This window comes from Strongylocentrotus purpuratus, unplaced genomic scaffold (assembly GCF_000002235.5).
Source record: "Strongylocentrotus purpuratus isolate Spur 01 unplaced genomic scaffold, Spur_5.0 spur5_scaffold_11, whole genome shotgun sequence".
Taxonomy (NCBI): domain Eukaryota; kingdom Metazoa; phylum Echinodermata; class Echinoidea; order Camarodonta; family Strongylocentrotidae; genus Strongylocentrotus; species Strongylocentrotus purpuratus.
Genome location: NW_022145596.1, coordinates 30584670 through 30598106, shown reverse-complemented (window position 1 = coordinate 30598106; position 13437 = coordinate 30584670). Strand labels below are relative to the sequence as shown.

At 39.5% G+C, this 13437-nt stretch overlaps 1 protein-coding gene across 1 annotated transcript; it reads left to right on the top strand.

Moving 5' to 3' along the window:
• The first annotated feature begins 2081 nt into the window (after positions 1 to 2081).
• Positions 2082 to 4880, top strand: LOC115922332. Its single transcript, XM_030981150.1, has 3 exons — positions 2082 to 2761; positions 3037 to 3362; positions 3847 to 4880. Exons 2-3 carry the CDS (start codon positions 3043 to 3045, stop codon positions 4154 to 4156), a joined length of 630 nt encoding a protein of 209 aa, XP_030837010.1. The 5' UTR covers positions 2082 to 2761; positions 3037 to 3042; the 3' UTR covers positions 4157 to 4880.
• The last annotated feature ends 8557 nt before the right edge of the window (positions 4881 to 13437 follow it).

Sequence of the window (13437 nt, the reverse complement as noted above, 5' to 3'; positions counted from 1 at the left end):
CTAGGTCACATATGAACCGGGCCCCGTACGATTTTCCCTGCCCGGCGGCTTGCCGTGGATTTAGAGACCGTACGGGAACCGTCCGATTTTCAGTTCTACGGCATGTGTGGTCACATATTCTGCGGCGCCCGGGAGGTGCCCGGAGAAAATTGGTCGAGTGAAATACAAGGTACCCGTAAGGGTGCCGGCAGGGTGCCGGCAGAGTGCCGACCGGTAACCTTACGGGCTCCGTCCGATGAGCAGGTGTACCGATGGCTCCCAGAAGGTGCCCTGCCGGGGCCCGGCCGGGGTCCTCAAGGCGCCCGGCCGGGTGCCGTGCGGTGCACTGAACTACAGAGTGAGTCAGAAAAAAATGTCCCACTTTTTAAAAGTTGTATTGTTTGAAGTATGAATATTTAATCATGGGTTTCATGATATATCTTTATAGAGTTATCCCCCCAATACATTACATTTAGTCATTTGAATCTCTGCATGCATCACTGAATCAAATATCAAATTGAATTGAAATTGAATATCAGACAATCTTTACAAGACTGCCAGATCTCACTTGCGCCAAGTCACTGGTTGAGGAATAAAACAGTGCATTGAACAAAGGCAGTCAGACACGCGCACACGCACACACACCCGTACACACGCACACACACACACACACAAGCACACAAACGCACATGCACAGGCACACGCACACAAATGAGCATTCCAATCCCGACAAGGCCCACCCAAACCGTTACTTTTTGTCGGGAATTCTTGTTATCGTACGAAATATTGAGTGGCCGCTGTCCTCTTGGTGCGTATTGGCGGATGTTGTGCTTCATGATGATGATGATGATAATGATGATAATGATGATGATGATGATGAAGATTAAGATGATGACAATTATGATGATGGTGACATGATGGTGGTAGTGAATGTGTACAAAAGGGGAAGATTTTTAGGGTTATGCCACTTAAACATTCAGCGATCTTGATAAAAATCAATGCTCAATCAGAAAAGGGGTAAATATGAAACAATTACTGTCACCGCGTGTGTTGTGTGTGTGTGTGTGTGTGTGTGTGTGTGTGGTGTGTGGGTGTGTGTGTGCGTGCGTGTGCGTGTGCTTGTGTGTTTTTGTCTGTCTGGCTAATTGGATAATTGAAAAAACTGGCTGTCTTTGTTCAAAACATTATTTTATTCCTCACCTAGCAACTTGGCGCAAAAGAGATCTGGCAGTCTTGTAAAGATTGTCTGATGTTCAGTCATGCATGTAGAGATTCAAATGAAAATGGTACCTAAATGTACTGGGAGGATAACTCTATCAAGACATATCATGAAACTCATGATTAAATATTCATACTTCAAAAAATACAACTTTCAAAAAGTGGGACATTTTTTCTGACTCACTCTGTAGGTGTCTTCTGGTATATCCGCATCTCCTGTATTTAAAACTGCGTTGTACATTTCGAGATGCCGCCGTTAGGGACCCGCACGGGCAATATTCATTTTAAATGGCCCCCGGACGGCAGACGCCTATTGCTGTGCATATCACCCGGTGCTCTTGAGGGGCCCGTGAGGGCGCCGTAGGGTACACTTACGGTACCCTTGAGCACCGCAAGGCGCCCGTAAAGATTTTTCATGAGAATTGACCCCCAAAATCGTGAGGGGCCCGTCCGGGCACCGTCCGGAGCCCATACGGGACCCGTAAGGTGCCCTACGGGCCATTTACGGGCTTTCTACGGCCTAACGGTCAGATAAAAACGCCGGGAGAATTGGGAGCAGCCAACTCAGCACCACGGCGCCCGTACGGCTTAAAAAACTGTCCCGGCGCCCGTAGGAACTTTACGGCAACCGGCCGGACACCTGCCGAAAATTCCCAAAATGTCTGTTTTTACTCGCCGTAGGGGCCCCGGAGTGTATATGTGACCCGCTACGGCAAAACCCGACGCTTCTCGGCAAATCCCATTGTGCTGTAGGCCCGTTTGAACATGAAATTTCGAATTTAGGGATCAACTGAGATTTTTGCATGATCAGAAAGTCTATTTTTTATAAATTGATTTAGAGAAAAAATGAACTCAAGACACGATCTAGAAGTATTTTTAATTATATTTTGTATCTAATCATGTGCTCCATTGTCCAGTGAAATTAGTTGAAACAATGCGGTCAAAAGAAGGGAAAGTTCGCGATTCATCGCTTGTTGTTTTCCCTCTCAGTTGACCACGTTTGAGTCGATCCCTGACGTATTTGGTACGAAAATAACGAGTAAGGATCGGTTATTCCAAATATGGTTATATTGGGCGGTCCTAAATAAAATTGCCCAATGAAAAATGCCATGAAAGATGACATCATTTCGATGAGCTGTCAAGCAGGCCGTAAACAAATGCCTGTTGCCAGCCACGTGATCCAAATCCAGACACTTGATTCGCCAATATTCGCACATGACGTCATTGCCTTGTTGTTGTGATTGCTCAGCGGTCAAATTCTCGCATCGAAACACCAGCTTTTTTCTTCGAAAACTTGTTCAGAAGTTTGTTTTTAATGAGCTAGAGTTTCATATATCAAGTAAAATACGTGTATTCATCGAGTGGCTAGAACAATGTCGAGGAAAAAGAGGAATTTAACGGATAAAACCGTCGCTTCTTTGTTGAATGATGCATCGGCGTGCGGTATGCCGTGCATGGCTTGACCGAACACCTGGCTGACTACTTCGCGAACCCGACCGGGCCGAGCCCCCGGCCGCGGGCGAGAGAGGAACTCCTTCGTCTCCTAGCTCCGACTCTGATTCTGGTAGGTTTATTAATATTATCATTATTAAAAAGGTATTCAAGTTACTTAGTTAGGTCTACGCCCATATTATTTATTAAAGACTTGTTTCGCCAAAATGTTCGAGCAACAAAAGCTAGATTAGACATTTTAAGTGCACTATTATTTAAATTAAAATTTATTATTAAATTAGATTATGATTTATGAAGCTTCTCATACCTATACAAAAATCTCTGCGGAGTCTAGACTACTTGTTGATATTAGTTTTTGAATCTCTATTTTATAATTATACTTAACAGAGTCTGATGAGTTCGAGGAGGCAGGTCCATGACCAGCAGAGCCATGTGAAAGCGGCGATGAAAGCGGCGATGAAAGCGATTGGGTCGATGAGGCAGATGCATGCAGAGGAGCCTATGGATTTGTCAAGTGACAATGAAAGCGTCATACTGGGACCGGGTCCTGTCATTGATGACGAGGAGGAGGCGGCAGCAGCTACAAATCTGGCCCAACAAATAGATCTTGATCTGGAACCGCTGAAGGACCGCGTGAATAAATGCAACTGCCGTATCTTCAATCGAAGACGCTGTATCAAACAATTCTCTGTAGCCGAACAAGAGTCCATAAGGTATAATTGGATCTGTCACTATTTACTTGTATTTCTTTATAATAATGTCTAAGGACTGGATGTTTATGTACAAGCTGCAGTTTAATGCAAAATATACTTACATTTATTCTAAGCTAATTATATTTTCTCCTATTTTGCAGCATTAATCAGTAGACCCTAACGTATGCTTTAAAAAAATACTTCACCACTAAACTGTACCAAGCATAATAAATATTATAATTGAGATCCTTAGGAAAACGTTGCAAAGCTCTGTCCAAATTTCAAGTGTTTTAATGAAATGAAATTTGCTACAATACATTTACTCTTTTCTTCTTCCAAGTCAACCAACTTTTACTTTATTGTGAGCTGGTGTTTTCCATTTGAGAATGATCTACTATTGTAGTGTAACAAAAAATATTTACTTTGTAAAGAAAAATAGTAGATGCGAAAATTTGACTAATCAGGAGATTTTTGTTTCGTTTTGCTTTTTCCCTCATGTCTGCAGGTCAATGTTCCTAAAGAACAGAAGACAGAGGCACTCAGGAGGCAGGAGGAGCATCTTCTACAGGACAGCCTGTCAAGCCTTACAGGCAGTCGCGATAGAGCTCTCCATCAAGAAGCTAGGGAAGAAGACTGCGAACTCCAAGCCTGTAGTTTTTCATTACAGATTCGACTTTGCACAGCAAGTGTATTATCCAGTTGACCCCCAACAACCTGGCCCTTCGTATTTCCGTACACAAAGAAAGTGCCACATCTTTGGCATGTCTTATCCTATGTACATACTATTGATCTCTTCGGCTGTGAATTTTGTATGAAACAAGATAACTCAAGAGATTCGAAACTGTTCATCATTAATTCTTGGGCACTAATGCATAATAGTTTATGATTAGTGTAGTCACTAGTCAGATTGCATTTGTTATGGGATTCGTTATTGTTTTTTCTTTACTTTGATAATGAAAGAATATATTTTATATCTGATACTGATTGACTGAAATTAATATTTTTGCATTATTAATCTCTATCTCAAGAAGACAACAGCTCTGTCAAATGGTCTCAACTGTTACTTTATTGTACATTCCTAAATGAACCAGGATATTTTTACAATACATGTATTATAGGTTATCTGTTGTCGAGTGATTTACACGATATCTTTTTTTTTCTCAAATAGTCTTGATTAAGACTAATGCTTTATATCATAGCCTTTATTAAATATGACAAAATATCAATCATTTTGAACTCGCTTTATTTGTTCCAGTAATTATCATTTGAAAAATAGATTCTGACGGGTTTCAAGTTCAACGCAATTCGTTATTTCACTTTATTGCAATCTTATTTTTAATATATTTTTTTTAAATCATTTTTATTACATCTGGTTTTGTAATAGGCCTATTATTAAGCATAAATTTTAAGAAAATGCACTATTACATTTTATTATTGCAACATTGATGTAACCTGCTACTATTTTGTGTACAAGATAGTGATGAAACATAATAAACCGTGGAATCGTTTTCCCATCAACTTTGCCTAGTATAACAAAAACTTTGAAATTCTTTTGTTTTCTATTGTTTTTAAAAATTATCATAACTTTATTAATATTTTTCCAAATCTAATGGTTTTAACAGAAATGTAAGTTGGGTATGTGTCCAGTATGCCTGTAAAATAACAAGACTTTAGCTTGTTTGGTTGATGCCGTTGCTATGAAGTGAATGTATGCATGTTTTTTGTGTGAAAATTGAACCAAATTCTTAACTTTAAACCTCAATATCTCATAATCAACTTCCGGTGATTGAAATCACAAAAATCACAATAACTTTGTCAAATTTCAATCAATTTTTTTAAATGAGGTATCATCTTAAAGGTCATACTTTACTCTTTCCAATGATACCAAGAACTCAATTTTTATTTTTACAATGAAGTGTTGGGTTTTGCCATAGCAGGTCACATATGTGAAAGCCCCATTACTCGTTCACCAAGTACTTCTCTTTATCTCTCTCTCTCTCTCTCCTCCACAATGTCCGTCACTCTAACCATGGATGTTAGGTCTAACTTTAACACTCTCCCTCCCCTCCTTCCCCCTTTTTTCTCTCTCTATCTCTATGTGTGTGTGTGTGTGTGTGTGTGTGTGTCTCTCTCTCTCTCTCTCTCTAGCTCTTCCATTAGACCTGTTACTCGCCTCTCGGACTTACCTTGGACACACCCACTAAGAGAACAATGGATGCGATGAGAAAAGAAACATCGACGATAATATCAATACTGTATGCTGCATAGATCCCATCTTTAGCCGGTCCTTTAAAGAATTATCACGAAAGAAAAAAAGTAAGAAGAAATACGATAATCATTAGCATGAGGAAGGTCCATCTTTACCCCTTTCGAGACAGTAATATTTGAAGGGCTAACGTGATCATTTTTTTTTTCTTCTTCTAAAACTTACTATGAGACCGTGAAGATGGAATGCTTGTCTCCAAAGGGATAAATTTGAATTAAAGTGAATTAGATGTATCTATTGTATAAAGTATCTATAACAGGAAACATCCCTGTAAACTGACATCCCTTGAAACTGACAGCTCACGAGACCGATATCACCGGGCTAGTACACCATTAGAAGAGTTGTCAAAAGGTCCACGCGACCGAAATATCAATATCGTAGTCTATCGGATTCATGACCAACTCGGTGGAATCTCTTAGTTTCTTTTCACTTTCTCTCCCTCTCTCCATCGCACAATACCTAACACACTGTTTCAAGTACCCTAAAAGTGCCCCTTTTCACTTAATATAAGTGCCCCTATTAAAATTTGATAGGTGCCCCCTTTTACTTTGACAAGTGGCCCTTTTCCTTCGTAGTAAATGCCCCGTTCCCCTTGTGAACTGCGTGTATTACCTGTATCACCGGTGAGGACGTTTACGGTCTGAACCAATTTCCAGGACACTACCGCTAAATAGATGCAGCTGGTAATCTGTGATTGAATAAATAGAAAAATGAAGAATGCAAAGTTCGGAAATCAGATCTACTCAATTCCCGAGTAAAACAACCCAATAATGTGAGGAAGTGGGTATAGCAATAAAATGGTAAACACAAAATAGAGGCCTGTATTACACAGAACCCATATAACTGTAGGTTTTATAACTTTGTTTTTCTTTGTGGGGAATTCTACAATGGTGGTTGGGGAGGGCAACGCAAGAAAAGTACCACAATAAATAGAATCAGTTTCATACCATGGCCCTGGGAAGCGGGGGTGCTGGGGGTGTTGCAGCACCCCCTCCAGAAAAAAAAAATTAAAAATTGAAATTAAAAAAAAAAAAAAAAAAAAAAATTGTAATTGGTGATCCAAAACGACAGACCCATACCGATCGACCAAATTTTGAAATTATGAAACTCACAAAAAAAAGTTTATGTCCTCTTACCCCCCCCCCCCCCCCCGCTTATTCAACGGCTGGCTGGGTCGTTGCGAAAATTTTGGGACTAAAAAATAAAAATATATGTCCTCTTACCCCCTCCCCGCCCCCCGCTTATTCAACGGCTGGCTGAGTCGTTGCGAAAATTTCGCAGTATATATATCTCAGCAGCCCCGGTTAAAAAATCGTTACCAGTGGCCTGTTTCATACATGAAATTATTTTAGCCACCCTTCATAATAGATGTCTGAAAAAGAAATGGCTGTCTGTATGTCTGTCTGTCTGTCATGCCATACATCCCGCTCTCCCTATGATGTACGCATTACAAAAAGCTTCAAGGTAAAGAGAAGAGTTTCCGAATAATTATAGGCTTAGTATAGGATGGCTATGATGTACATGGATCCTAATTTTAAATATTATTCTCTGAATGTAAGACTAAGAGGCCTTAGAGAAAGCGCTAAACGAGGTGTTTTTTTAAATTGGAGAAAAGGGAGATGTTATATTTCTACAAGAAAATTATAGTTCTGATATTATTGAGGACAGGTGGGGTTCTATGCGGGAAGGGTCATGTTTTACAGTGAGGGATCTCCACACAGCAGTGGGGTACTTATTCTAATCAATACTTCTGATGATTATAACCTCATAAACATAGAGCAAGGCGATAATAAACTTTATATATAAATAGACTGTGAAATTCAAGGGTGTAGCATGGTGTTATGTTACGTAGATTTTCCGACGGGGTTAAAGAGAAAAAACAAAAACAAATGTTACAGGAATTTCATAGAATTTTGAAAAAGATAAATAGAAATAATAATTATGTAATATAATAGGGAGAGAGTTAAATTGGATTAGAAATCATGAGTTAGATTATAATGGAAAAGTAAAGCAAAGCCCTCAAAAAAGATTTAGTAAGGAAGTGAGCGACTTTATCAAACACACATTTTATAGCAGGCGCGGATCCACGGGGGGGGGGGGCGACGGGCCCGGCCCCCCCTGTTTTTTTGTTTTTTTGTTGATTTTTTAATAAAAAATAAAAATTAATAAAAAAAAAATCGGGGTCAAATACAAAAAATGAATTATGCCTACTACCCCCCCCCCCCCCCCCCCCCACTGAGCGAAATATTGGTAGGCTCGATTTTCACATTTTCGGGGTCATATACCAAAAAGATGATGCTCACTACCATGAAAATGAAAATAGAGGTCGGAAGGGGTATTCAATATTTGTCATCTGCCATCGAATCTGAGTACTTTTCCACGATTCAATCATTTATACCTATTACACCAGCAAATCTAGACAATTCGAAGCCTTCTGATGCAAATATTACCATGAATTTTCTTCAAATTATCTGTACAGCATATTTCTTAATTAATGATAATTTAGTTATATGCAATTCATTTCGAAAATACTACAAAATATGAAGTGCAAATTATTAGTAAATTTCACTTCTTTGTATAAATTACATTTAATTAATCATGAATGAGGGAAACATTAAGTATTAACTTCTCTTTCCCACCTTTCGTCTACTTTTTATCTCTTTCTTTCCTATTTTTCGCTCTTTTCTATTATTTCTGTATAACCTTCTTTTTTTGTGTGTGTTGATGTGTATGTGCGTACTTGTATTATGCAAGTCTTTTGATTTTTATTGTTTGTAAGAGGGCCCCGATTACAAGCAGATTTCTGCTTTTAAGGGGTCCTAACCGTTATATTGGATGTTGTATATTTTCATTGTAAATTGTATATACTGGCTGAAGAAAGAATTAAATTGAATTGAATTGAACTAAAATGAATTCAATAAAATACAAGTATATGACATGTTTGTTTGTTAATTTATTCAAGGCTACTCAGTACCTATGCCTTGACATTGAACATCACAAACGAACCACTGTTGCTGTGTTGCTGGCAAATTCAATTAGTAAAAGTGCTATACTTATACCCTAAGGTACTACAGTGTAATTCAGTTTTTCAACCGGAGATGTCAACTTGCTGGAAATTTTACTAAATGGTTCAACTGGCCCAGCTAGACCAGTGAAATCCAACTCGTTATAATCGATTCAGTTTTTGGCTTGGTTTGGTTTATTGAAAAATCACATCAAACAAGCAGCTCGCAGGCTGAAAATGTTCAATTTACAAACAAGTTAAAAAAAATATAGAGATATATAAACATTATACAAAACTAAAATGCATATTGTACGTCAACTTTTGCAGAAATTATTTAGCATTGGTAAGATGAAATTGAAATTGCACAAAAAAAGTTATAAGTTTAATGTAATAATACACTTTCATGTTGAAAGACGTAGACGGTGGAAAGCAGGAAATGGAGGAGAGAAAATGGAAGTTGTTTGAGCGAAAAAGTTGAGAAAGTATTTAACAATTGCTATACAAACATTTCTATTACAAAAATTGAAATTAAGCATAAAAATACGTATTGGATGAGATGAAATTGAACCGTAAAAATCAAAAGGACAGTCTCTATTCCGTTTTCCCCTTTAATATAAATATGATAACAATATAGTGTGATTTCGAATTAGATATTGCACATTAAATCGGGAAAAAAAATCCAAATCAAATAATTGACGAGGGCATAAATTTGTATTTAAAAAATGAACACTAATGAACTAATGAAACAACGGATTGAAATATGTTTACTTGTTTAAGGCAATCTACGAGTAAATGGAATACAACTGTATGTTGCAAACGTAATACTACACCGGTTTGTTTAAGACCAAAAATCTATTGATGTACATGAGAAAATGAAAGTTATATGTCTACAAATATACAGTTCAGAGTGTATTTAACAATTGCTATTGTTTAATGTAATGACATCATTCATCTAAAATAAAAATAAATTGATATTTGAATAACAATATTACATCATTTCGTATAAGATATTGCACAATATATTAGGGATAACAAGTCCAAATTTAATATTTCGCAAGGGCATTTGTGCTTGACCGGTTGAATTCAGCTGGTATGGGTCAACTGGTCTGGTCCATTTCAGCTGAATCAGTTTGCCCATTTCAATTTCCAGGGTTATGCTATTGTCACATTACCCAAAAGTAGCCTGCTCGGCGGCCGAGCGGCGAGTTTTTAACTAATTCTGCCCGGCGGCCGCCCAGGCACCTCTCGTTTTTAGGGCATCGCTCGGTCGCCGCTGAAGTTTTAGCGCGGAGTTAAAATTTGGGCGGCGCCTGCTCATTTTCACTCGCCGCCCAAAATACGCTCGGTGCCTGGGCGGTCGCCGCCCGGGCACCGACCTAATTGCTGGGCGATGCTTAATTCCAGCAGCGACCGAGCAGGCTACTGATCGGTCGGTCGCTGCTCTGATTTGTGACCATAGCTTTACCAGTTGGCTTTAAATGGTTCAACTGTACAAGTGGCAACTAGTTTTTGCTTCGGCTAATCCCAAACTGCTTCAGGCGCGCCTGGACGTGATTATGAAGGATCCAAAACACGATGTTCAGGAACGGGATAAGAACGTCAATATTTTGGTTCATTTATTGTGTAACATTTGCGTAATTATTGGGTTGAAAGCTGGTTACAAAACTATATTTCCTCTTCGACGTAAATTTCACGTGCATGAAGAACATGATTCATCACTAACTATCACTACCGCTTTACGTGTTTCTGTGACGCGATTCTAAACCTTCTAAAGAATGTGATCATGTCGTTTATGAAGATGTAATGTCCTAACTAAACGCAGACGGGAGTTTTAGGTTCACAAACCATGGTCTCCAAGGTAGGGGTAATCACGTTATTAAAATGGTGATTTTACTGTGACAATTGCGTGATGTAGGGTACGTGTTTTTTGAGTGACCTAGTGCAATGCACGTAAACACAATCACGTAAATGTCAAGTGTGTGAGGAACGCGTACTTCACTTCAAATCATTCTCTTAACATTGACGTGAATTTCACGCAGATGTTTTGACTTCAGCGTGTTTTAAATGACATAGTGCAATACACATATTAACACATTCACGTAAATGTCAAGTGTTAGACGAACGTAGAGTCGATACCTTAATATTGATTCGATTTTCACGTGAATTTGTTTATTGGAAAATGGATCTTATATCTTTTCTTTTAAGTTCTGTCAAAACATGTTCTCCGACTTCATTATTCCACAAGTTTCCTTCTTCGATTGACAACAGAATCCTCTTCTCAACCAAACACACCGACTTGATCTGAAAGCATTTACCTTTTCATAATTGAATATTCCAATAATTCAAAATGGATTTGAACACATTTCAATAAGAAAGGGAAAATGAAGCTTCCCTTGATAGACAAACCAATATTAACCTACAACTTTTTAGGTAAATGTCAGTTGGTTTAGCGGTCATTACCATGTTACGAATTAGCCTAGAATTAGATAGTTTAGACGGAGAATATTCACTTACTAATGAGTAGACACCACAGGCAATGGATCCACTCCTGACGTTAGAGAAGCAACAACAACTTTGCATAATCGCCATGGTGATTTATTTCTTGTCTCACCACTTCCTTCACCTCAGATGATCTTCACTTAAGATGTTTTTTGACAAAATATGATAAACAGTTTGAGCGTAGTCTTCCAAAAATTGGTAGCGGACTATGGGCGGTTATGTGTGGTGATTACTCGACCAAGGTAGTGTTACTTGGTTGATATTTTAATCGAGTACGCAATCCTTTTTTTTTTTTTTGTATTAATGAAAGTAGCGCATTTATTATTTACTCGGAGTATACCTCTTTTACGGAATGAGCGTGGTGGCGCGAGACTCCCTCCAAATGCGGGAGGGTAGATAGTCCTGTTATAACTATGCTTCAGATTGCAGGCAGGATTGCGTACTTGATAAAAATAGCAACCAATCAGGATCCAGCAACTGAAAACGTATGCAAAAAAATGAGAGTGATGAAATAGACGTGAAAACCCTGACTCGGCCGAGTTATCACCAAGCATAATCGTCAATAGTTCACTACCAAGGTTTGCTGGACAACGCTCAACTGTTTATCATCTTTTCTCAAAATTATCTTAAGTGAAAATAGTGGCGAGACAAGAAATAAATCACCATGGCGATTATGCAAAGATGTTGTTGTTTCTCTAACGCAGGCGCGGATCCAGGATTTCTTAGGGGGGGGGGGCCCAAATTTGAAATTATGCGAGCCAAAAATTGGAACGTAATGGTGACCAGCAGTGACGTAATGCGGGGGGGGGGTGGGTGCAGGGAGGGGCGAGTTTCCCCCTCCCTCCTCGAAACGCGATAGCTTTGACGTTTCATCAAATTATTAGAGAAAGAAGACGATTCATAGTACCGTTCTCGAAAATAATCCTCGTCTGAATTCAGGTTCACCCCTCCCGCGCGAAGCGCGGAAACTTTTACGTTTCATTAAATAATTAGAGAAACAAGACGATTCGTTGTACATTTCTCAACTCTTAATCCTCGTCTGAAAACAGGTTCCCACCTCCCGCGCGAAGCGCGAAAACTTTTACGTTTCATTAAATCATTAGAGAAAAAAGACGATTCGTTGTACATTTCTCGACTCTTAATCCTCGTCTGATTTCAGTTTTCCCCCTCCCGCGCGAAGCGCGGAAGCTTTTATGATTCATTAAATCATTAGAGAAACAAGACGATTCGTTGTACATTTCTCAACTCTTAATCCTCGTCTGAATTCAGTTTTCCCCCTCCCGCGCGAAGCGCGGAAGCTTTTACGATTCATTAAATCATTAGAGAAAGAAGACTATTCGTTGTACCGTTCTCGAAAATAATCCTCGTCTGAATTCATTTTCACCGCTCCCCCCCCCCCCGGCCCCTCCTGCGCGAAGCACGGAAGCTTTAAAGATTCATTAAATCATTAGAGAAAGAAGACGATTCGTTGTACAGTTCTCGACTCTTAATCCTCGTCTGAATACAGGTTACCCACTCCCGCGCGAAGCGCGGAAGCTTTTACGATTCATTAAATCATTACAGAAAGAAGACTATTCGTTGTACCGTTCTCGAAAATAATCCTCGTCTGAATTCATTTTCCCCCCCCCCCCCCCACCCCGGCCCCTCCTGCGCGAAGCGCGGAATATTTTACGATTCATTAAATCTTTTGAAAAAGAAGACGATTCGTTGTACAGTTCTCGACTCTTAATCCTCGTCTGAATACAGGTTACCCCCTCCCGCGCGAAGCGCGGAAGCTTTTAAGATTCATTAAATCATTAGTGAAAGAAGACGATTCGTTGTACCGTTCTCGACTCTTAATTCTTGTCTAAATGTAGTCCCAACCCCCCAACCCCTCCTGCGCGAAGCGCGGAACCTTTACGATTCATTAAATCATTAGAGAAAGAAGACAATTCGTTGTACCGTTCTCGACTCTTAATTCTTATCTAAATTCAGTCCCACCCCCCCCCCCTCCTGCGCGAAGCGCGGAAGCTTTTACATTTCTTTAAATCATTAGAGAAACAAGACGATTCGTTGTACCGTTCTCGATGCTTAATCCTCGTCTGAGTTCAGTTTCCCCCCTCCCGCGCGAAGCTCGGGGGCTTTTACGTTTCATTAAATTATTAGAGAAAGAAGACGATGCGTTGTACCGTTCTCTACACTAATCTTTGTCTGAATTTTAAAGATGTTCTTTGTCTGCTCCTTTTTTTTTCTACGTCCTCTTCCTTTTCTCTCCTCTTTCTTTTTTTAGGGGGGTGGGGGCGGTGATTGTTTGGGTACCGCCCCCACCGCCCCCCTGGCTACGCGCC